This window comes from Leopardus geoffroyi, chromosome B3, assembly GCF_018350155.1.
Source record: "Leopardus geoffroyi isolate Oge1 chromosome B3, O.geoffroyi_Oge1_pat1.0, whole genome shotgun sequence".
Classification (NCBI taxonomy): Eukaryota; Metazoa; Chordata; class Mammalia; order Carnivora; family Felidae; genus Leopardus; species Leopardus geoffroyi.
Window position 1 is genome coordinate 31,524,935 of NC_059337.1, and position 22,321 is coordinate 31,547,255.

At 56.3% G+C, this 22,321-nt stretch overlaps 2 protein-coding genes across 4 annotated transcripts; both read right to left on the reverse strand.

Moving 5' to 3' along the window:
• Positions 1-1,580: 1,580 nt before the first annotated feature.
• Positions 1,581-5,908, reverse strand: CPLX3 (complexin 3). Its single transcript, XM_045449073.1, has 3 exons — positions 5,629-5,908; positions 4,377-4,464; positions 1,581-2,683 (listed from the first exon to the last, which is right to left on the reverse strand). The coding sequence occupies exons 1-3, from the start codon at positions 5,790-5,792 to the stop codon at positions 2,459-2,461; spliced, it is 477 nt and encodes a 158-aa protein (XP_045305029.1). The 5' UTR covers positions 5,793-5,908; the 3' UTR covers positions 1,581-2,458.
• A 106-nt stretch (positions 5,909-6,014) lies between these two features.
• On the reverse strand, positions 6,015-21,124 carry LMAN1L (lectin, mannose binding 1 like). Of its 3 annotated transcripts, XR_006704521.1 has the most exons (14): positions 18,374-21,124; positions 15,397-15,551; positions 15,172-15,279; positions 15,021-15,079; positions 13,589-13,688; positions 13,080-13,200; positions 12,179-12,234; positions 11,445-11,577; positions 10,990-11,141; positions 9,792-9,859; positions 8,816-8,939; positions 8,063-8,190; positions 6,804-6,997; positions 6,015-6,625 (listed from the first exon to the last, which is right to left on the reverse strand). XR_006704521.1 is itself a non-coding variant. In XM_045449072.1 (13 exons), exons 1-13 carry the CDS (start codon positions 18,777-18,779, stop codon positions 6,865-6,867), a joined length of 1,740 nt encoding a protein of 579 aa, XP_045305028.1. In that variant the 5' UTR covers positions 18,780-21,124; the 3' UTR covers positions 6,701-6,864. The 3 variants fall into 3 exon arrangements, 2 of the variants coding, with proteins under 2 accessions (XP_045305028.1, XP_045305027.1); XM_045449072.1 differs by lacking the exon at positions 6,015-6,625 and having other exon boundaries at positions 6,701-6,994; XM_045449071.1 differs by lacking the exon at positions 6,015-6,625 and having other exon boundaries at positions 6,701-6,997.
• Positions 21,125-22,321: the final 1,197 nt, after the last annotated feature.

Here is a 22,321-nt window from a genome sequence, read left to right on the forward strand (position 1 = left end):
TTAGCCCCCAGCTGAGGGCATGGGTATAGACAGGTATGAGGCAGAAGATGGGGAAGACAGAAATGACAGGGACATGGAACTGCCAGAGAAACCCTGAGAACAGGGGAGGGAAGTGGGGAGGCAGGGAGAGGCCAGCAGCGCCTGGGGACCCTTTAGCCTGTCCTCCTCGTCTGTCTCTGCCCGAGCCCCAGAGCTGGCTTCTTTAGCTCCAGAGCCTTCTGCCCCCATTCCAGGGATACACAGACACATCAGGGCTTCCTGGGGTTCCCAGGCGTGAGGAAGAAACCAGTGTGAGGGCTGAGCCCCCTCCCGCTCCCTGACCCTAGGCCCCAACCAGCTCACTTTGTGAGGGTTCAGTGAGTGCTAACTGCCCACCTCCGCAAGGCCTGCCTCCCTGCCTCTTTCATTCTGGGTCCTGCAAACCACTGAGGGAAAAGGGGTCTGTCCAATCCCATTAGGCAGAAGGCCCCTGGAGGGTGGAGTGCTGACGTGGGCCTGGCTGCTGATGCTGCTGAGGAGGCCCCCCCGCCCTACATCCAGCCTGGGGCCCCAGCTTGGGTCTCCTCCAGCTCTCGGAAGGTCAGGATCGGTTTTTATCCAGAGACTGCCCCCGGGGCCCAGGCCCCTTACCCGGAGATGCTCAGGAGGGAAGGCCCAGCGTGACAGCCCAAGCCTCCCTGTCCTGAGCCTGCGTCCCTCCCTCCCCCACCCTCCTAATTCCTCATCCTCCCTTTCTTCTCTCTCTCCCACCTGCTTCTCCCCACATTACCTACTGAACAGGTTTTATGTTTCTTGTCCTTATTTTACAAAGGGCACCTAATGGAAACTGCCCTTGAAACCAAACCCTCAGACGGCTGTTCGGTCTCTAAATCTTGACTAGCTTCCCCACAGGCTGGTGCAAGCAGGGACACCTGGGGTTAGCCTGTAGCATGTTGGGGCTCAGGCCCCTTGGGCGGTCTGCTTGTGGGGCCTCCTGGTTGGTTTCCTGGACCCCCCACAAGTAAGTAGCATGAGATTTGGGCTCCTCTTTTCTTTGTTAAGGAATGAGTTGTCATTTATTGATGGTCTACCATGTGCCAAAGGCTTTCCAGACGGCTTTAAAACATGTATTATCATTATTTAGGGAGGCGGTAGTTCTTCATGTCACAGCAGGGACAATAGGCTCCGAGAGGGAAAGGGGCCTACTCTAAGTCACACAGCAGTGCCAGGACTGGAAAGCGGTTGCCCTGCCTTCTTTTTGTTATACCTTCCATCTCCGAGGTGAGAAGGGGGTATAGGCGCAGGCGCCAGAGACAGCTGTGATTGAGCCACAGCCCCTCCTGTGGTTCCAAGTAGTGGCCTGGAGGCCTGACCTTCTCCAGGTGCATCCCCATCCGGCTGGCTGCCACATCCTCCCCAAAGCCCAGACCTATTCTGGCCCCGGGCTGGACTTGGTGCTTGGGCAGTGTGGGGACCCCGCTCTTGCCCAGGGCCCCCAGAGGGTAGAGCTTGCTGGCATTCCTATGAAGCTATGGTTGAGGAGGGTTGTGGGGCTGTGAACCCCAAGACTCCTGGAGGTCCTTAAGAAGTGGGAGGATAGGTACATCTTTTCAAATTTTTATTTTTCGCTGAGTGGAGAGAAGAGATCCAGCTATGGAATCCGGAGAGAGTTCTATGGGAACAGAACAGAAATTGCCTGGGCCTGAGTCCAGAAAAGGCCTAGAGCCTCCTGGGCTACCGTTCAGTGCCAGCTTCGTCCTTGGCACTCGGCCCCTCACACAGCATCGCTCAGCTCCTGAGAGCCAGAGCCCACAGTACAACGGCAGCCACTAGAGGCTACGGCTACAGCTGCTGTCTTGCCCAAGGAGTGGTGTGGGGTTGGCTCCGAAGGCCAGGGAGGCCAAGCCAGAAAGTCTTAGAAATTAGCCAGTCCATCGCCATTTTAGAGATGATGAAATGAGACCCAGAAAGAGCAGTGGCTTTCAAGGAGAATGAACGTGGAGGCTCAACCTTGGGTCTCTTGTCTCCTGAGGGTATCTGCCCACAGACCCTGTGTATGTGCGTCTGTGCCAGGGTGTGCCAGGGTGTGCCAGGATGCAGCTGTGGCATACGCCTCTGCACATGCCACAGCTTCTATGTCCCTCTGTGGGTCTCTCTATGCGTGATCCTGTGTGCAGGAACTTAGGGCAATGGCCAGAGAGGGATGGGCCTATTCCTACAATCTTAGGAGGCCTCTCCAGGCTGAGTAGAGAGGGTGGGTCCTGAGGAGAAGGGTGAGGAATGGGGACTTTGTTCCTAGTGGAAAGAGAAAGACCAGAAGGCAGACTTGGGCCACAGATGGGAAGGGTCCTGAGCTAGCATGGGACAGGGGGAACAAAACTAAGATGGGGTATGGGTCCCTGAACACTGGGACATGCTCTTAGCCCTCATGCGGGCCCAGCCCTCTGGTTACCCCAGCGGGCAGCCCCAGAGGAAGTAGTCACATGATGTAGCACTTCTCAGCTGATTGCTTGAGGTCCCCCAATGTGGCCTGGGCCTTGTCCTTGAGTGAGCCGAGGTCTAGGCCAGGGAGACTGGCCAACTGCCCGAGGACGGAGGCCCTCTCCTCCTCCTCCTCTGTGTCCTCCTCAATCATCTTGGCCAGCTCCCGGGGCAGCTCCACGTCTCCACCTGCCATCTGAATCTGGCTCTCATCTGTCTCGTTCTGAAGGGAAGAGGGGAGGGTGGAGTGTGGTTGGAGGTCCATGAAGACCCAAAGTTGAAGGGACAGGGAGGAGGCCTGGACTGGGCTCCCAGCCCCTAGATTCTCGAGCCGCATGAGAACTCACTCTGGTGAGTTCAGCCACCCACTCCCCCACCCCCATCCCAGGATCAAGCTTTTGACACTTGGACAGGGAGACCTTGCACTTTTATACCACCTTACTTCACTCTGAGATATTGGAAGACACCAGCATAGTGAATAAAGCAAAATGAAAATACTTAGGAGTCAAACTGTGCTAATCAGCCAAGTCACATGCTGACTATCATTAACTACACTGGAAGACGTTACTGATAATAGTGATGGGTACCATTTATCAAATGCCTACTGTATGGCTGACATTCAAAATAACCCTGTGAGGTGGGTATTTTTATCTGTATTTTACAAGTAAGGAAATTGAGGTGCAGTTTAAGTAAATTACTCAAGTAAGCAACTTGGGCAAGGTCACACAACTAGGAAGCACAGACGCTCGTTTTAAACCTACATCGTGGATTCCAACATCTGTGCTCTCTTTGCACAACACCTACTGACTGCCATTGCACTTCTCTTTCCCTTTGGGGACCCTGGGGCTTTCCACTTTATGTCCTACTCAGTTACCACCAAGTCTTCCCTCATCTACTAGACTCAGAGTTTCCTGGTGGCAGGAGTTGTTTCTCTTAATGTGGCTCGTGCAAGCATTTGAGGAATGACTCCATTCCTGGTTTTTTTTTTTTTTTTTTTTTTTTTTTTTTATGATTCCATTCTTAGCTGGGTTTAACTCAGTAGCTTTCTAGGCTTTCTGGAGTGGTTTTCCCTCTGAGAGACTTCCCGAAGGCTGGTGCCCTGTGGAACGTCAGAGGCAGCCAGGGGATCAGTAAACATTTGTTGAATGAGTGAATGTAATGTTCACATGTCTGGTCTTTCAATTCAAGTGGAAGATGCTAGGCACTGGGAGTAGCTTGTGCCTCAGTTCTCTCCTTAGGCAACACTTACATGCCCATGTACTGCTGTAGTGCCTATGGGAGACGTCTTCCTGGCTGCTTGGCCAACCAAGGGGCACTTTGCTCTCTGCAGACAGACACCACACCCTGGAAGCCAGCCAGGAGTCCTGGAGCAAGCTGAGGTTCAGCATTCACAGGCTTGAGCTCTGACCCCAGCTCCATTACTAGCTGGTTGTATGGCCTTGACAAGTCCCTCAACCTCTCTGAGTCTCAGTTTCCTTATTTGTAGTGTGGGTGATAGCTACCTGGAAGTGTTATTGAGGGGTTACATAAGGGCATGAAGGTCAAGTGCCTGGCACACAGAGGGTGTGCATTCTCTACCCCACCCCACCCTCCATGGGTGTTCAGGAGCTCGGAGTGTACTCAACCCTGGGGTAAAATCTACTGCCTTCCACTTCTTCATCTGCCTGGGCTTGACTGGGGGTTGGGAGAGTGGTAGGTAGGGGAGAGAAGGGGCCTGAACTGGCTCCAGAAACACAAACCTATCAGCCTTGGGAAGACTGGGCTTTGAGTCCGAGAACGAAGGATCCAACCAAGAACTCGTCTCCATGAGTTTTAGGAGCTGAAAGTTGTGGTGCCCAGCTGTGCTGGGAGAAAGAGTGGGGAGCCCCAAGCTCAGAATCCCAGATGTACCTGCCAGCCCAGGCTCGTAAGCTTACCTTGGGCAGTCGGTATTTATCTCGGAAGTGGCTCCGCAGCGTGGCCCGCTCTGCTTTCCTCTGCGTGAACTGCGCATCCCGCTCCATCCTGCGGGGGCACCGGGGCGGAGTCATCTCAAGGGCTGAGAGAATGGGCGGGGTCTGCGAGGAAAGGGCCGGCGGGGTCTCCCTGTCCCGGCGCCGACCGCTTTGCTCCAGCCCGTTAGCCTGTGTGTCTGACCTGGCGGGCCTCCGTCAGTCTTTGCTGCCTCTCTCCCCATCATGACTGTCCTTTGTTGCCTCTGCACCGGCCACTGGAGAGTCAGCTGGTCTGGCTCACTCTGCAGACCCTAATGGGTACCTCTCGCGGCCTCCAACTCCGTCTGTCTTTTCCCTTCCTGACAGATTGTGTCTTGTGGGGGAAAGTATTCGGGGCAGACTTGGGTTTGCGTCCTGGCTGCACTACCACTCTCGGTATGTCTTTGGATAAGTCACTTATTTTCCTCTTTTGCAACTTACAAAAAAACTGTTATCAGGAGTAAGCAAAATAATAGCTAATATTTAATGATTTACTATGTTCCAGGCACTGTGCTATGAAGTTAACATGCGTTAAATAATTTAATTCTTATACATATATAAGGCATGCTTTATGATTACCATCACCATTTTACAGAAGAGGAAACTGAGGCACAGAAAGGTTTAAGTAACTGGCTTAAAGTCATCTAGCTAAACAGACACAAAACCTGGATCTAAACCTAAGCAACCTAACTCTGGGGTCCAGCTCCTTATCCCACCCCAGCTGCCTCTCTGTCCCAGCACTGCCTGCACACAAGAAGACACTGAGGCTCAGTATCTATGAGTGCCCCATCTCAAGATCTGTCTCCGTGATTTTGAGCCCCCTCAGATTCATTACTTTTCTCGGAGCCTCAGGCTTAGAGGAGCTCCAGTTGGAAGATGCAGACGGTTAGGACCAGATCGGATTAAGGGATTACTTGTTTCGTCAGAAATGCACGTGCCCCCACCCCATCCCAGGTCCCTATTGCCCCTGCCCCCACTCCCTCTGAGCCCTGAGTGCGAAGCTGGGGCCGGGTCCTGGGTCTGAGATGGGGCGGCTCTGGGGGCAGCCTAGAAAGCACAACCCAGCCTCCTATCGCATCTAGAAAAGTAGGGTGAGAGGGCTCGGGGTCTGAAACCGCCCTAGAGGTGGGCCAGGTAGCTGGAGGGGGTGGGGATGGGGGGAAGGTCGTTGGAGCCAGGAAGGGATCCCACTCACTTCTCTTCCACCAGTTGCTTCTGATACTCCTCATACTCTTCTCGGCTCATGCCTTGCGCTTCGGCCGCCGATTTGTCCCCGTCCCCCTTGTCCTCGCCGCCCCCCAGGCTCCCGGTGAGGTTCTTCAGCTGGCCGCCCACCATAGTCTTCACCATGAACGCCATGGTCTTCGCTGGCCCTGGCACCGGGCGCCGGGCGCCAGGCACGTCCGCACCTACTTCAGCACTAGGTCTCGCGGACAGCTCCTGCCGCCGGCCCGCGCCCCACGCTCTGAGCCTCCCGCCGCCCGCCCCCGCCCAGGCCCGCCCCCACCTCCCCAAACCCCTCCTCACGGGGGGCGGGGGGCATGCACGGGGCTGAGGAGGCTGGACCACGTGCCCGCTCCGCACTCCCGCCTCCCCCACGTGCCTCCTTCAACGCCAAGCTCCGCCTGGGCATTGCTAACAACGGATTAGGGCCTGCGCGGGGTGGGGTCGCTCCCCAGGGAAAGGGGCTGCACCGATGCGTGTCCAGAACCCTGTTTCCTACTCTCCCCCCACTTCCTCCTCTCCCAGGTCGCTGATAGCCAGGATTTCAGCTGGCAGATCCAAGTGGCAGCAAGGGGCAAAGATCCAGCCCTGGGCCCTACACCATCCTCCCCACCCCGCTGCCCCAGCAGCTGCCCAAAGAGCTGGACGCTGGGAAAGGGAGACCGGAAAGCGGGAATCCCAGTTATGTCTCCATGGGTTGCCTCAGAGTTCTCCCTCATATGCCAGCTCTGCTGACCCCTAGAGCTACAGGAAATGGGGAGGGAGAGAGTTGTTCATGGTGATGCTGGCTGGGCTGGGCCAAGAGGGGCACCTGGAGATTCCACTCTTTGTTCTGGGGACAGAATTACCACAGTTGTGACTCCCTCTCGATCCACAGTCCAGGGCTCGAGGCTTGTGGGGTATCTGGTCTTTTGGCAATCAGACCAGTCCTTGATGTCCTTGCCCGCTTGGAGCCCACTCCCAGCTACCTATCCAGAGAAGGTGAAAGCCTTCAGAGAAATTAAGGTAAAGCCAGAAGGTAAATGAGCATATCAAACAAAACGTGGGGAGATGGAAATCACCTTTAATAAGATTGGAGCTACCCAAAAGCTAAGGTGTGGGCAGGAGCTGGGCACCCAGAAGGAGAAGTACGGGCCAAACCCTCACCCCCTGGACACCATCCACTTCCTTCAGGAGAAGGGAGATTCCTTCAGGGCTTTGAGGTGAGTCATGCGTGTATGCTGGAGGAGAGAGGTTGCCTCCTCAGAATCCCCAGGGCCCCAGGAATGCGTGGTGCAGGACACAGAGGAGGGCTGCCTGTGGACAAACAGTCCTGAAGGCTCTTGTCCAGCTCCTGCCTACTGCCAGGGAAAGGAGAAGAAGGTTACTTGGATCTCTTCCTTCAGGGCTCTTGAGACCAGACTTCTACATTCACCTCTCTACCATCTCTCCATTACAGCCTCCCTTGTTCTAAGACCTTCTATGGCTCCCTTGGCCTGCCCCATCAGGACCAGACTCTTTCCTTGGCATTCAAGGCCTGTCTAGGTGGCTCCAGCCTTATGGCCACCATCGAACTCGTACATAATGCATAAGCTTGTCATCATTTCCACTTGGGACCTTTTCTATTTTTACCTGGAGGCTGTCCCTCCTTCCACTCTGCTTTTAAAGCTCAGCACGCTTCACTCCTCCAGGAGCATCCCAGACCACACTGATTCTTCTCGTCTTGACATTCCACCAATAAGGACTGTCAGTCCGATTTCTGAGCACCTTAGCACACTCACCATCTCTAAATGTTTCATTCATTCAACAAACACCCGTCAAGCAGAATTAGTGACCTCCTTTTTATTCTCTTTTAAATTCTCTTTTAAATTCTCCTTGCCCAGTTTCACAAACTGGTCCCACCTTTTGCTTTGACACCAAACTTGACACTTTTTCTCCAGAATATTGTGCTTTTTTTCATGCTTCCATGCCTTTTCTTACCCTGTTCCTCTGTATTGATGCCTTTACTTATCTTGTCAGGCTAGAAAACTCCTAGTTATCTTGACCCACATCCAATGTCCCTTCTAGTCAATTCCTTGATCTCCCTAAGCTGGGTCAAGTGCTTTTTTCCCATACTGTTACAGCCCCTGAGCTCCCTGCCATTATGGCACTGACCAGATAGGGTGTGACTATCAGTTACTCATCGGTTTCTCACATTAGCAAGTGAGTTTTGTGAGGGCAGGGCTTAGATGGGACAAGCGGTTGAGCAGGCGGCCAGTAGAGCTTGTTGGAAAAATGGGTCCTAGGCTGGGTGCTGCTCCTTGCCCCTGGTAGACCAGGCATGTTACCCCTGGGCCTCAGTGCCCCATGTCTCCAATCGAATGGCTATGACCCAGAATCAAGAGATGTCAAGTAGTATAGCATGTCTCAGTCATGGGAAGACCCACCTGAAGTGTACGTAACAGAAGAAGCCTATAGTCTGAATGAGGAGGAAGAACAAGAAGATGCTGGGCCGCAGGCACGAGGAGGCTCCTGGGGGTTGGCCAGGTGGGCGGCGGTTCTTGGCTGCCGCTTTCTGAAAGGGGACATTCTAAGGTCCTGGGTCGGCTTCTTACCCAGAAGGAAAAAGGGGACCTGGAATCTGGGCCATGTGTGGGCTCTATTTCCCTCCCCCAGGCTTGGGGCACCCTGGTTCTCATCCAGGGAGCTTGGAGAGGAAGCCACTTCCCCAACCCTAGCTCCCCTGGCTCCATCTGTGGGGACGGCTGGGAAGGACTGGGGCCAGGGATCACCAGGGGTCTGAAGGCTCTAGAGATGAGAAAGAAATAGAGTGAAAGACAAGGTGATGGTGAGGGCCAAGGTAGGAGCAAGATGGGCCAGGGGCACAGGGAAGAGAAGGTTCCACCATCGATCTCTAGTATTGCCATTTCCCTTCTGGTCACTGAAGGAGTTGGACCAAGTGGTCCCCAGGGCCCTGCTGCCACTGAGAGTCTGTGGTACTCTCCAGAGTGCAGAGAGGGCAGAGAGAAGGTGAGATCTGTATCACAGACACAGGCACAGATACAGGTGTGCCTGTCAGCAGTCCCGGGAGGGGAGTGCAAGGGCAGAAGGGGCCTGGGGACGCAGAAGTGCTGGAAGAAGGGGGCTGCGCCAGAACCTCAAGGATGGGGCCCCCATGGCACCCCTTCCTTCCCCCTTACCAGTGGGCCCCGAAGGTCCTTCTGCAGGAGGCCCAGGATCTGGGCCAGCTCTGAGAAATGATGCTTGGTGCCCACAGGCAGATAGAAGAGCTGGGCTTTTGAGACCACGTGGGCAGCCGCATCCCTGGTGGGGGGTGGAAACCAAGGGAGATGACTCATTATCTCTTCTGGTTGCACCCAGGCCTCCTAACCATTTCTCACAATCCCTAACGGCAGCACCTGGTGGGAAACAGGCACCATCCGTAGGGCTCCTTCTTAGGGGCTGGTCTTACCCCAAACCTTCTTCCTATATCCTCAGACAGCTTTAGCTCAGAGAAGGGTCTTCCTAACGTTGTCTGTTTCAACTCCAGGCTCCCTGGGCTTTGTTTTCCATCCCCAGGCCCCAGGGGATTTGGTTCCTCTTCCTCTTCCCATCTTCCCATCCCCAAGCATCTAGATGTGGGTGAGGGACCCAGAATCCAGCACCCAGCCTGAAGCTTCCCTGCTCTGTCACATCAGGGTGACTTCCCTGTCCCCAGAGCCCCATGGGTAGCTCCCTGGGCTTGGCCTAGAGTGGGGTGCTGGGAGGCTGGAGGGGGGCAAAAAGAAGTCAGGGACTGCCCTCTTCAGCTCGGCCTGATCTTGGTTATGGTTCCTCCAAGAACGCCATCAAAACATCCCCTCATTCCACGAGCCGTCCCTGAAGGAAGGCTCAGATTTACTAACTCTCCCTGGGGAGGGGGTTTGTGTCCCTCCCCAGGGAGAGTTACTTTTAAATTAGGATTTTCAAAACTTTAAACTTGATTCAATTAAATTCAGGTCGACTGGACAGACTTAACTCTGCCCCCGCCCCTCCCTGTGTGCCAGGCTTTGTGCTGGATGCTCAGGAAGTGAGGAAAGGAATAGGGGGCCGATGGAGGAACTTGAGGCTGAGCAAGTGGGTGGAGCCGGACTTCTCTGCCCCTCCCCCAGAACCCCTCCTCGCAGGTGCCCTTACCTCATCTCTTGCAGGTCCTGGAGCAGAGTCCTCTGTCCACGGAGCAGGGCGCTGACCTTGGCAGAATCCTGCAGCAGGGCCAGCCTGTTCTCCAGGGCCCAGGCCACAGCCCTTCTCTTCTCAGAGTCTACCTTCCCGAGGACACTGTAGCCCTCTTCCTTCTGGAACACCTTACCACCTCACCTGGCCCTTCCTCAGTTTGGACATTATCTGACACGTTGAGTTTATCCCCTGTGCACCTGGGCTTCTGGATTCCCCCTCTTCTCAAATCCCTCCCCCTGAGGGTCATGGGCTTCCTCCCCCTTTCAGAAGTGGTTCTGCCCTTAAAGGAGGCAGAGGCCCAGTCCAGTCTTCTACCTACCGCCCCCCTCTCCCCAACCCCAACCGCAGGGCACAGTCCAGGATGGGGCCAGTGCCGAGCAACTCTCAATGCTTAGGCCTCTGTCTCGGTGAGTGGCCTGGAGAAGTGGCTGCCCCTCTCTGGGGTGGAGAGAATCTGGCAGCAAGAGTTCTGGGCCTGGAAGTAGGATCATAGAGGCCTAGCCTTGGAGTGTGGCCCCGTCCCCACTCCCCCACTCCAGCAGCCCAGCCCCAGCTGCTCTGGCCTGAGGACACGAGATGTAAACCCTGAGCTGCCAGAGCCCAGCAAAGCCCACAGGAGTCGCCGGCCTCTTCTGCCTGGCATCTAACAGCTTGACTGAGTTCAGCTCTCGGGCCCCAGGCTGGGCGTGCCACGGGGCATGACTGTTTGGAGGAGAAGCCAGGATGGCAGTGGAGATAAAAACGAGGATTCTGGTGCGTCTGAGCATTAAGCAAGCCGTATGGGAACCAAATCACATGTGGAGCTACATGCAAATTAGCACCCAGTCTATTTCTGGCGCTTGTCTACAGACCCGTGTCCAAATACCTGGCATCTCCTCTCCCCAGCCCCGGCCGCGTGGATCCGTGGGCATTTGCTCGTGCAGGGCTACCCTCCTGTATGCTCCCCCGCCTGGCAGGTCTACCCCCTCCTGCAACCTGCAGCACTGCACCCCTGCCCTCCTTTCCCTCCAGACCTTGGGGGAGACTAGATCCTAAGTATAGTGCTTTCTCCTCTTTCTGGACAGAGGGAGCTCACCGGTGCCAGGAACCCAGTGGCTAGGGAGCTTGCTTTTCGAGGCCTGCAGGCAGGGCCTTGGGTGCCCAAGGGGCCACTCACCCAGGCTCCCTCAGGCCTGGCATGGCCTGGGGTCCCCAGGTGCTTCTTCCACTGCCTCTCGGCCTGGGCCAACTGTCTGGAGAGACCCTGGAGAGCCTGCAGGATCTGGCGGTGTCTGCCCAGCATCTCTTCCAGGCCAAGGATCCTTTTTCCTGGAGATTGGGGCAGAGCTGGGCCAGGTAGCCCACTGCAGTGGGGTAGCAGATCCTATCTTTGGGGCTTATTGGAGAGGAGGGGCAGAAAGACATGGCTTCTGCCTCCAGCTCTCCCCCAGAAAGTTGTGTCTGGGTGGTGGGGTGGGGATCGGACAGAGCCTGGGCCCCGGGGTCTGCTAGATATGGCCTCCTCGAACCTTCGTCTCCCGATTGGTTAAAGCACCCCTGATTCCAAGGGAAGAGGATCCTGTGATGCTCAAATGGACCCCTACTTCCCCTGCCTGCTCCCTGGGTCCCTACCCTCTTCCTGGACTTCGGAGCTCAGCTTTGGGATCACATCCTCCCTGGCGCCCAGGGCCAGCCTTGCCCGAAGCCCTGCCAGCTGCTTCACCAGCCGGAGCTGCTCCATCTCCAGAAAGGGCGACGGGGGAGGCTGGAGGAAGAAGACCAAACTCAGGCCTGAGACCCCTGGGAGAGCTGCGGGTGAGGGGAGCCTTCCCACGGGGCCTCCACAAGTCCAGTCCCGCTCCCGGACCAAACACGCATCCCACCCAGGGAGGAAGCACCCCGGCCACCAAGCCCTGTGGTTTCAGGCTCTGCTGCTCCCTATCCCCCACGCTTATGTCTCCAGCTGCCGCCCAGGCCCCAGCGGCTCGCCCAGGACTCAGACCTTTGTGCTGCTCCTCCACTCAGCTACTCTCTCTGCCCTTTCAAGCTCATGCCTTCCAGGTGGCTTTCCCTGCTCCCCTGGCTGGTCAGGACCCGTCCTCTGTGCTCCCACAGCCCCCTGACGGCCTGGGAGGTGCTTCAGGAACGGGGCCTAGCTCTAGGTCACCTCTGGCCCCCCGCACTGCCCAGCACAAGGCCTGGTCTGAGCAACTCAGAGAGAGAGAAAGAGAGGGAGAGATCAGTAGAGATAGCGGCTCGAATGACAGGGCTGAATACACCATGATATAGAAGCATCTGGGGCAGGAAGGGGTCCCTGGACTGTCTCCCCCAGCAATCCCTGAAGGCTGACCCAGGGGTGGCATCACCTTTGGATCCGGCTCACTCAGACTGAAGGTCAGGAAGGACAGGATGTCATGGTCATCTGGAAGGGGGGGCAGAGAAGGGAAGGTAAGACCCCCGCCCTTGCCCAGCAGCCCACTCACTCAGCCCTCACTCCCCCGCCCCCCGGTTCCCCTGCCCGACTCTATTATATTCCAGGCAGGCAGGAGATCTGGGTGACTCTGGGCCCCTCTAACCTTCGTCTTGCTCACTTCATGGGAAAGGAGTGAGGGGCAGACAAGCAGATGGGTGGACTGTGAGGGTTGACCCACACGCAGAGCCAAGGGTGGGCCCACACTGAGTGGGAAAACTGGACAGTCCTGGGCTACAGCCATGGCAACAGAATGAGTGACACCCTCAGGCCCCAGAGTGGCAGAAGCAACCATATGACGGCCACCTCCTCAGCATGGCTCTGAGACCGTGTCACTTTCCTCCTTGGAAACCTTCCACTGCTCCCTAGTGCTCAGAGTCTAAAGACTAAAGTCCGAGCCTTCAAGAACTCCCACCCTCAGACTGCACCCTGCTTGCCAGCTGTGGGTCCCTCCGTGGACTCTTCATTATGTTACACCCCTTTGCGGTTTCCTCAATGTCCTCATGGCTGTCCCTCTTCTACTTGCCCCACAGTTCCCAGCTTGGGGCACTTACGGGGCCATCACTGGAATAAACGCTTCTTGTGCTTTATCCTATTTGAGACTTTCAGCAACTCTGCAAGGCAGACATGACCTTGCCCCGATGGTAACAGAGGCCCAGAGAGGGCTCATGACTTGCCCAGACCACACAGAGAGGAAGTGGCTGGCCCCACACCCAGAGCTCTTTAGAAGGTGTGCTCAGGATGTTTCATTAGGTACCATTCCTCTGCTCTCACCTGCTCAGAAGGAAGGCCCTCACCTGCCAGGGTGCCAGTGGCTGCCGAGACCCCAAAGAAACCTCCAGGAGCCAAAAGCAGTGGACCCACGTCAACACAGACCTCATCTAAGTCATTGGGAGTGAGGCCACTGTTCAAGGACACCTGAGGGGCACAGAGGAGTGAGCCTCTCGCGGTTGGAACCCCCCACCTCTCCCCGGCAGCGGGTTGTCATCCCCACCTTTGATTCACTGGCTTCCCTGGGTTCTAAAGGTGGGCAAGCGGCCACCCAGCTTGGTGTCAGCATGGCATGGAGGGGCACGCTTGCCTGGTCTCACGCTAGCCCTCGTCAGTATGTGCTCTGGGAGTTAGGAGTCTGTGCAGGGAGGAGGGTCCCTTGTGGGTGCCACCTGTATGTGTCGGGCCCCTGTGTGGTGTCACAGGCATGGGTGTGTTGGGGCCATGGGCACTCACATAGCAACTCCGTAGCTCTGAGTCCTATGGTTTGCACTCCCTGCCCAGGGAATCTGAGAAAGCAGGAAGGGCTACTCACCCGCAGCCTCTGCCCCCAGTAGGTGATCTGAACTCTGAGGGGGTTCGGCAGGTTACGGAAGTCCCGGTGGCAGGAGCCCAGCACCCCGCTGGCTGCATCCCTGTGGGCACTTGGAGTTCAGCCAGGCCACACAGGACGCAAGGCGTGGACAGTGGGGGTCGTCCCAGGGGCCCTTCTGCCCAGGCCTACAGCACGCCCCCACCCCCCCGCCCACGGGTCACCCGGGATGGAACGTGTCCCTGTTGTCTAGCATGAGTCTCCCTTGCTTCTTTAGCAGGAGAGAGGGGAGCTGGAAAGCAAGCCTTGCCTGGCAGAAGACGCCAGGGCCTTCCTGTGACTCTTCCCTAGGGGGACAGAGCCGGGAGCAGCACTGGAGCTCTGCCCTCAACCCCCCAGGCCCGCCACCTCCCCCACAGTCCCCCCCCTCCCCAGACTCCTCGTTCCCCTGCGCCTCTGGGGAGGGCTCCTCTTTCCTCTTTTTTCTGCCAGGCTCAGACTGCAGCAGGACAGACTCAGGACAGAGGACGGGAGCCGCGTTCTGTGGGCCCGAGAGGTCCCAGGTTTCTCTGGGCACACAGACAGCGCTTCCACCTGCGGCTAAGAGGGAGGCCGCACAGAGCAGGGAGAAGCCAGCTCTGCGATTTGCACTCTAACTGTGTGACCTTGGGCAAATGACCACATCTTTCCAAACCCGAGCTCCCCCGTCTTTAAAATGAGGATAATAATTGGAACTAGCTCATAACATTGTTATGAGGGTGAGCTAAGACAATGAATGTAAAGTGCTTGGCGCTGTGCCCTGCAGACAGGTAAGCTCTACTCCATAAATGCTAGCAATTATTCTAATTGTTATGAGCTAAGGGATGCGTGCTGGGAGACACTGATGACGGGCCTGGGTGGGATGGGAAGCCTGGTCATCGTCATCAGGGAGAAAGGGAAGGCTCTGGCAGGCAGACGGCTGGCTCAGGGGAAGGGCGGGGACCATCTGACCTCAAAGCTCAGCTCTGCGAATGGCTGTTGTGACCTTGGGCCATTCACTCCATCTCTCTGGGCCTCAATGCCCTCACCTGTAGTTGGGGACTAATGATCTCCCCTTCTCAAGAGTGTTGCTGATCAGATGAGACGGTGTGAGTGGCAACACTCAGTGCAGGCTACGCCCTGTGTCGTTTCATGTCCCGCCCCCCAACCTGGGGCGTTAGGATGAATGAATTGAGGACTTAGTGGCGCAGTTCCTAGGAAGAGCACGCAGGCTCTGGTCCCTGTCCTGGAGGAGGCACAGCTGGGACAAGCGAGAGGCGGTTCCAGGGCAGCAGCCATCAGCTCAGATGAGTCCCCATCAGAGGCTGGGGCCGGGGCTTGTGTACACAGTGTGGGTCACCGCTGAGGCCCTTGGGGCCCAGGAATGGGGTAGGGGTGTGTCCGGACAGGCCCTTACCCACGTGGCTCGTAGCGAGTGTGCGCATCACTGGCCAGTACACGGATGATGGGGCTGTTCTGCATGGGAGGTGACGAGCAGCCTGAGCCGTGGGCACGGGTTGGAGGGGGAGGGGGAAGGGGGGGGAGAGGGACAGGAGATCACTACTCACCTGGGTATCCTCGGTGGAGGAGTCGAAGAGAATCCCGATGCCGTCCCACGAGGCCAGCCCCTCCAGGACAGAGCCTACTTGGCCCCTGCCCCGGGTGTACCACACGGCCTGTGGGTCCCCAGCTGCTCAGCCCGGGGAGGGGGGCCTGCAGGACACTGAACCTCGGGCTCACCACCCACCTCCCTGCCTCACCCCCTCTGCCGGGTGTGGTTTGGGGCCACTCACCATGCCCTGGGCTCCCCGCCGCCCTGGCCCGGTCACCCTCATCTGCACATGCACCTCCCAGGCAGAGAAGGGGACAGGGACCCTGCTCCACACGGCGCCGCTGCGGTTCCGCATGGATGGGGCCAGCCGCACTGCCTCCAGGCCCAGTATGGCATCTGTGGACGGGGGCAGCTCAGGGCCAGGGCCCCACCATCCCCTACGCCCCCAGCAATCTCTCTCACTGGCCTGGGCTGGGCTCTGGGGCAGGAAGGAAGTAACATCAAGGCTTGCCATTAAGTAAGAGGTGGGCAGTCAGACGCAGGAGAAGTGGGACACGGAGCCCAGCAGGGCTGGCAGGGCCTTTGCCAGGGGGTGGATGCCTTCTCACATAAGCCTCACCACAAATCCGTGCCACCTGCTTTTCTAAGACCCCACCTGACACATGAGGAAACTGAGGCTCAGAGAAGTTAAGGAACTGAGTGGATTGGAACTCAGCTCCATCTGATTCCATAGCTTTGAATGGCACGGGTCCACTTCCATGTGGAGTTTTTTTTTTTGTTTTGTTTCGTTAAAAAAATAATTTTTTTTTACCTTTATTTGTTTTTGAGAGACAGAGAGACAGAGCCCAAGTGGGGAGGGGCAGAGAAAGAAGGAGACAGAATCCAAAGCAGGCCCCAGCCTCTGAGCTGTCAGCACAGAGCCCGACGCGGGGCTCAAACTCACAGACCGTGAGATCATGACCTGATCTGAGGCTGGACGCTCAACCGACTGAGCCACCCAGGCGCCCCACATGTGGAGTTGTTTTTCGATAAATACAGTACGATAGCGTAACTGTATTTTCTCTTTCTTGGGATTTTCTTAATAACATTTTCCTTTCTTCTCCGGCTTACTTTATACCGAATATAATACATACAACATAAAAAAACCCCGTGTTACTCGATGGTCTATGTTATTGGTAAGGCTTTGGTCGACAGCAGGTTGTTAGCAGTTAAGCTCTGGGGGAGCCAGGTTATTATTATGCTCGAATTTTCCACTGTGTGTGGGGTTGGCACCCCTAATCCCTGCGTTGTTCGGGTGTCAGCTGTAACACGTTTCTCCAACAAGAGACATTTGTGTCCACCCCTTTCTGTTTCTCAGGGGAGGAAACAGGCCCCGTGAGGGAAAAGGACACGCCCGAGGCCACCAGACACAGGAGAGTACTTTGCGAGAACAACCACGTTGGGGTTTAGGACTCCAGGCTGTGGAAGCATGGAGAGACTCCAGTGTGGCCCATTGAGGTGGGGGCGCGGGGTGGGGCTCTGGGTGCAGGTCCCCAGGGGGCATTCCAAGGTGAGGAAAGCCTGAAAGCAAAGGTGACAACTGGCTGACAGGACTGTGAGGAAAGGGAATGTGTGTGAGAGAGAATTCACAGAGGCCGGGGGTGGGGGAGTCGAAGGAAAGGGGAGAGAAACTGAGGCAGGTTTGGCAGGAATCAGAGGGGAGATCAGAGGCTTCACCCCAGCTGGCTCCCCACCCCTCTGGTGCCAGCCTGGAACCTGGCCCAAGGCCCAGTCCCTGCCAGGACTTTCCGGAGACTGCTAATCCAGGCTGTTTGCTCAGCAAAGGCCAGGGTTGGGGGCAGGGAGGCTCGGAGGCTGCAAGGCCAGGAGTCCTGGGAGGCCTTAGAAGCCACCACTGCCTCCGAAGTGACTTGTGGGAGGCAAGGATTGCCCACTGTATACTACACTTACGCATTCAGCTCTATGTGGATCGTTCATGAGGCCTCACCCCAAAGTGTGGGCTCCCTGAGTCTGACTCAGCCCTGTATCTCTGGCCTGGGCACAGAGGGGCATGGTGGTAGAATTCTGGCAAAAGGATGAGTGAATGAGTGAGTGAAGGAATGAATGAATGGACGGTAAGCATATCACTGCGTGATCTTGGAGAATGTGCCTCTGCTCCCTGCTGTGGTCTGTGACACGCCAGACTTGACAAGGCCCCCGGCAGTGAGTGCTGTACAGGCCCTGCCTTCCTAGGCTTGAGGCAGGGCCTGGCTTGGTGCTGTGAGAATCAGCCCCTTCCTTTGTTTACCTCCTGTGCCTCTGTGAGGGAAGATTGGGCCAAGACCCAATCAGAAATCATGCCGTTCTCAGAACTTACATCTCACAGACACAGAAACACATAACGAATCTGCTTTCTCTTTTTGTTTTGCCCGCTAGGTGGCTCTGAACCAGATCCATGGCCCAACTCTGAAGGGTGGGCAGACCTCACAGCATATTTTGGCCACAAGCCCTGTTCCTGGATTCATTTCATGCCTCCGGCCCTAACCCTAAGTCTCATTCTTCTTGCTCATTCCTAATTTAAGCTCCTCTCTACTGCATAGGTCCTTGTAAGTCCTCAAAAATCCTTAATGAACAAGATCAAGTAGAAGACAGACTCCTTGTAGGTCTGGGTTTGGAAGTTCCTGAAGTTAAGATGCTCTCGTGCCTGCTTCCACCCAGCACACACACAGGGCAGAGCTGGTGCCCTCTCTGGCAAAGCAGCTGGCCGCGAGGGTGCCTCCCTTCGGGCAGTCCCCCCGTTCTCGTGGACAGCCGCAGGCCCGGCAGCAAGGAGCAGGGAGAAGGGAGGTTGGTGCTGGTCCCAGCTGCCTTGTGTCTGCGTGTCTGGGACTCAGCACGTGAGCATGTGTGTGTTTACGGGTCCAAGGGGCAGAGGAAGGAGAGGGGGTCCAAGGAGAGGCAAAAGGAAAAGAGAGAAATCCTAGGGCAGAGAACGAGAGAGGCAGAGAAGAGAAACGGAGACCGGTAGATGGGGTGGGATTGTGGTGGGTGGAACAGGAGACAAGCCTGGGAGGGGTCCCGGGGCGAAGGTCCTGCCTGTCCCAGGCCTGGCCCCGTCTTGGGCAGAGGCTGGGACCGGCAGGCCCAGTCTTCCCCAAGTCACAGCCACCCAGAGCTGGTCAGCCCCTCCAGCACTATGAGGGACCCTGGGCATGGCTGGTCCCCACCCCACCCCTCACCTCCATGATGGCTCCAGAAGGGTATTCCAGCCCCAGGCAACGCCAGTCTTGGTCCTTTGAAGCTGAGCTTATACTCAAACCTTCTCTGAGGAGGACTGGCCCCCACGGGGTTGTGGGGGCCCACGAGCAGGAGGAGGAGAAGGCAGAACAAGGGATCAGGGCCCCTGATCACCAGCATTGTGAAGGGAACTGGTGTCTGGGCCCCTGAGTGGAGCCGCAGCTGGGAGGCCAGGGGAGGGGCCCTGGGGACGGGGCCAGGTGGGGAGGAGCTGGTTTCTTTTGGCACTCCCCTCTCTCCCTTCAGCCCCAACAGACATCCTGTTCCTTCTAGGCCTGACCTCAGGCCCAGCCCCTTCCTCATCTCCAGCCTGACCCCTGACCTGTCGCCCACCTGGCTCTGCCCCATTCCTGGGCCCTGGCCATCTTTCCACCTCTCTTCAGCTCCGGCAGCCGTAAGGCCTCAGGGATCATGAGGACAGGCCCCAGTCCTCAGCAGCCCTGGCCTCTCCCCTTGCTCAGGACGGGCCTCCACATCCTGCCTCCTTCCCGCAGCTAGGTGTCCCGACTATCTGGTCATCATCCTGCCAACCCCGGACTTCCCCGTCCTGCTCGCTCCGCTGTGGTGCCCAGCTCTGTCCCACATTCCCAAACACACATGCCTCCAGGCAGCCCGGTTTCCTCAACACGCAAATGACACGAAGAGAAGAAAGGGAGTCTTAACAGACAGAGCAAATAAACGCCATGTGTGGACTTGTTTGGAGCCTAATTTTAACCCACCAACTGGGGGGGGGAAAAATGAGACTGTTGGGGAATCCGAACAATGAATGCTTGATTAAATTAAGGAATTATTGTTAAAGATTTTAGGCGTGATAATGGTATTGTGGTCACAGTTTTTAAAAAAGGGTTTGTCTCTTAGAGAAACGTAACAAAGCTGTACAAATGAAGTGATAAAATGTCTAGGGTTTGCTTCCAAGTGTCCCAGAGTTTGGGGGCAGCGGGGTGTGGAGGGCACAGGACTGGTCTGGAGCTACTGTTCATGTGGGATGGTGAGGATATGGGGGTTCATTACAGTCTTCTCCCTACTGCATATGTTTATGTGATTATATCCATACTAAAAATGTTTTTAAAAAGAAATCCTATATTTCAAATCTTTTCACGCCAATAAATGTTCGTTTTCCTGAGTGGCTCGTTTGCCAAGAATTCTGGCTAGCTGAAGTTTTACTGTACTTTGTAAGTTCCCAGTAGGATGGAGTTACCGAAGCTCTACCAATTAATTAAAATCGAGGCTGTAAATGGAAAATTTTAGGACATGCTAAAGGCAAACCTTCATTTCTCAACAGTAAGTAAGCCCTCAGCCGCCTCCCCCCCCCGCTCGCCCCTCACCTCCATGGCCATGCTGTGGAAAGGCAGGCCCCAGTCTGGTCCCGCTCCCTCGCCTGTCACTCAGTCCCCTTCTGGCTCCGGCCCCCATTGCCCCATGAAAACCACTCCAGCAGGCCTGATGGTGACCCTGTTCTTTGTTTCTAGTGCATACTTCTCAACTGTCTCTGCAATGAGGGATGACGTGAACATCTGCTTCCTTGTCTCCCCTCCCCTGTGCTCTGAGAAGCCTCCTCGTGCCCCACAGGACTCCCCTACCTCTGACGGCCCCCTTAGCCGCTCCTTTGCCACTGCTCTCCCTTCCTGGCCCCACACACCGGGGCTCCCTGTGTTTGCACCTCTCTTCACTCTCCACGTGCTCCCTGGCCAAGTTCACCTGCGTCCATGGCTTCTAGCCATGGATCCCCAAACCTCTTACAGTCAACCCGGCTTCTCCCAGAGCCTCAGGCCTGAATGAATGTCTAACTCTGCAGGGGACCTCTCTGCTTGGATGTCACAAAGGCCCCCAGACAACATGTCCAAACGAAACTCGTGTTCTCCAGCCTCTGGCCCATCCTGGTCCAGGGCTAGGGTCTCATGGATGGCAACCCCCACCTTGTCAAGCCTGAGCAAGCTCTTCAATTTGTTTTTGCTACTCTTATATTGCCTTACCTGATCCTCTAATCCCCAAGCCTTTTCTTTATCTGTACAATGGGGCCCCGAGAATCGACTGGAGGGGTACGCGAGACGATATGTCTAATGTGCTTAGAACACAGGGCCTGGCAGACACTGAGCACTCAGCTCAGTAAAACGTCAGCTGTGTTCACCTTCCTTCCACCTCCTCTGGTTTCCCCAGTCCAGGCCACCACCAGTCCCCTCCTGCCTGGCCACCATAATCTCCTCGCTGTCTCCCTGTCCCCCCTCTGGACGCTCCCACCCCCAGGGCCAGATTATAACCAGCATTATTTTTCTAAAATGCAGATCTGACCACACCACTTCTTGCTTGTCCCTGAACACAATTGCTTCTGGCCACCTTTGTATGAAGTTAAATTCATGGGGCCTGCAAAGCCAGGTGGGCCTGGGCCCTGTTCTCTCTCCAGACTTACTCCCTCCCAAAAGACCCTCATTGGCTCCTTGGGCCCAGCCACGCTGAAGCACGTCATCTGGCCAGGGCACCTCAGCACCTTGGCCTGGGCAGTGCCCCTCATTTGCCAGAAACACCTCATTCTCTGTCCCTGCCTGACCTCTGCATGTCTGAGAAGCCACCTAACGCCTCTCGCCTCCTCCACCTCACCAGACCTCTGGGCACCAAGTTGAGCCTGAGTGGGATCCCTATTAGTCACGAACAACTTGAGGGTAAGAACTCCATTTTGCCCATCTATGATACGCCAGTGTCCAGCACAGAGCGGAAGAGAAGGATGGGAGAAAAGAAAGGAGGGAACAAAAAAGCCATAAACCAAGAGAGAGAAAGGAAGTAAGGAAGGGATGGGGAGGACTCATACCACCAGGCGGAAAGCTTGGGAGCACCTGGCTACCTGGGCCTGCGTTCCCGCAGCCCATCATCTGCTGGACACTGCCCCTTCCTGCCCCTCCCTGCTTCCTGCTCCTGATCCCGTGGCCCATGGCAGGTTTCTGAACCCGAGCCAACGGTCAAATGTGCCTCCAGTGAAGTCAGGTTGGGAGCTTGACATTGGCCGTGGTGAGAGTACGCCACGGGGATCAGCAAACTCCAAACCAGAACTCCCTGCCATGCCACCCGGGGTCTGATTATTATTGTCACTGGGGCGTCGCCCATGGGTCCCTCTGTCCTTCATCAGGACACGGGCTCCCATTGCAGGCACACGCCCTTGTGCTCTAAGGAAGGCTCCCCTTCGATCACTACCCTCCCTGCACCTCTATCTTCTCCGCTCAGCACATGGGTGCGGCCAGAAGGTAAATGTCATTTCCTTTGGCATTGGATCTGCCCACGCCTCTGCCTCCTTCCAATCTTCTACCTCATCCTCTTTCCTCTTCTTACAGCTGGATCTCCCAAAACTGGCGACCTTCCCACATCGCTCGCACCCTCCTCTAGTGAGGCCTCAAATCTGCACCCCTGCAAACTCAGGTTTTGCTGAAGTCACCGGCAACCTCCTCATGGCTAACACCGGCAGCGGGCTCCGGTCTTCTGGGAAGAGGGGACCTGCTGGCTTGTCGCTCACCTGTCACAGGGCACTCTGCTGCCTTCTTCTCTGTATCTGGCCTGGTCAGCCTCCTCTCCTAGGCCTTTGAATGTTAAGCGCTCCCCCAGGCGTGGTCCTGGGACCTCTCCTCTTCTGCACGTCCTCCCACAGTGACCTCCTCCTTGTCCATGGCTTTAGATCCAAGCCACACGCTGATAACTCTCAGATTCCCCTCTCCAGCCTCTGGGTTCCAACAACTTGCTCATTGCCTCTTGGCAGTTCACAGGCATGCCTGAAACTCAGCACGTCCTTAACAGAACTCAAGATGTTTCCTCCAGAAGAGGAGTCTCCTGGTGCACCCCCCACCCCCAGCCATCCTGCTTATCAGGGGTCACAGTGGCTCCTCTCCCTCCTTCGCCTACATGATGAA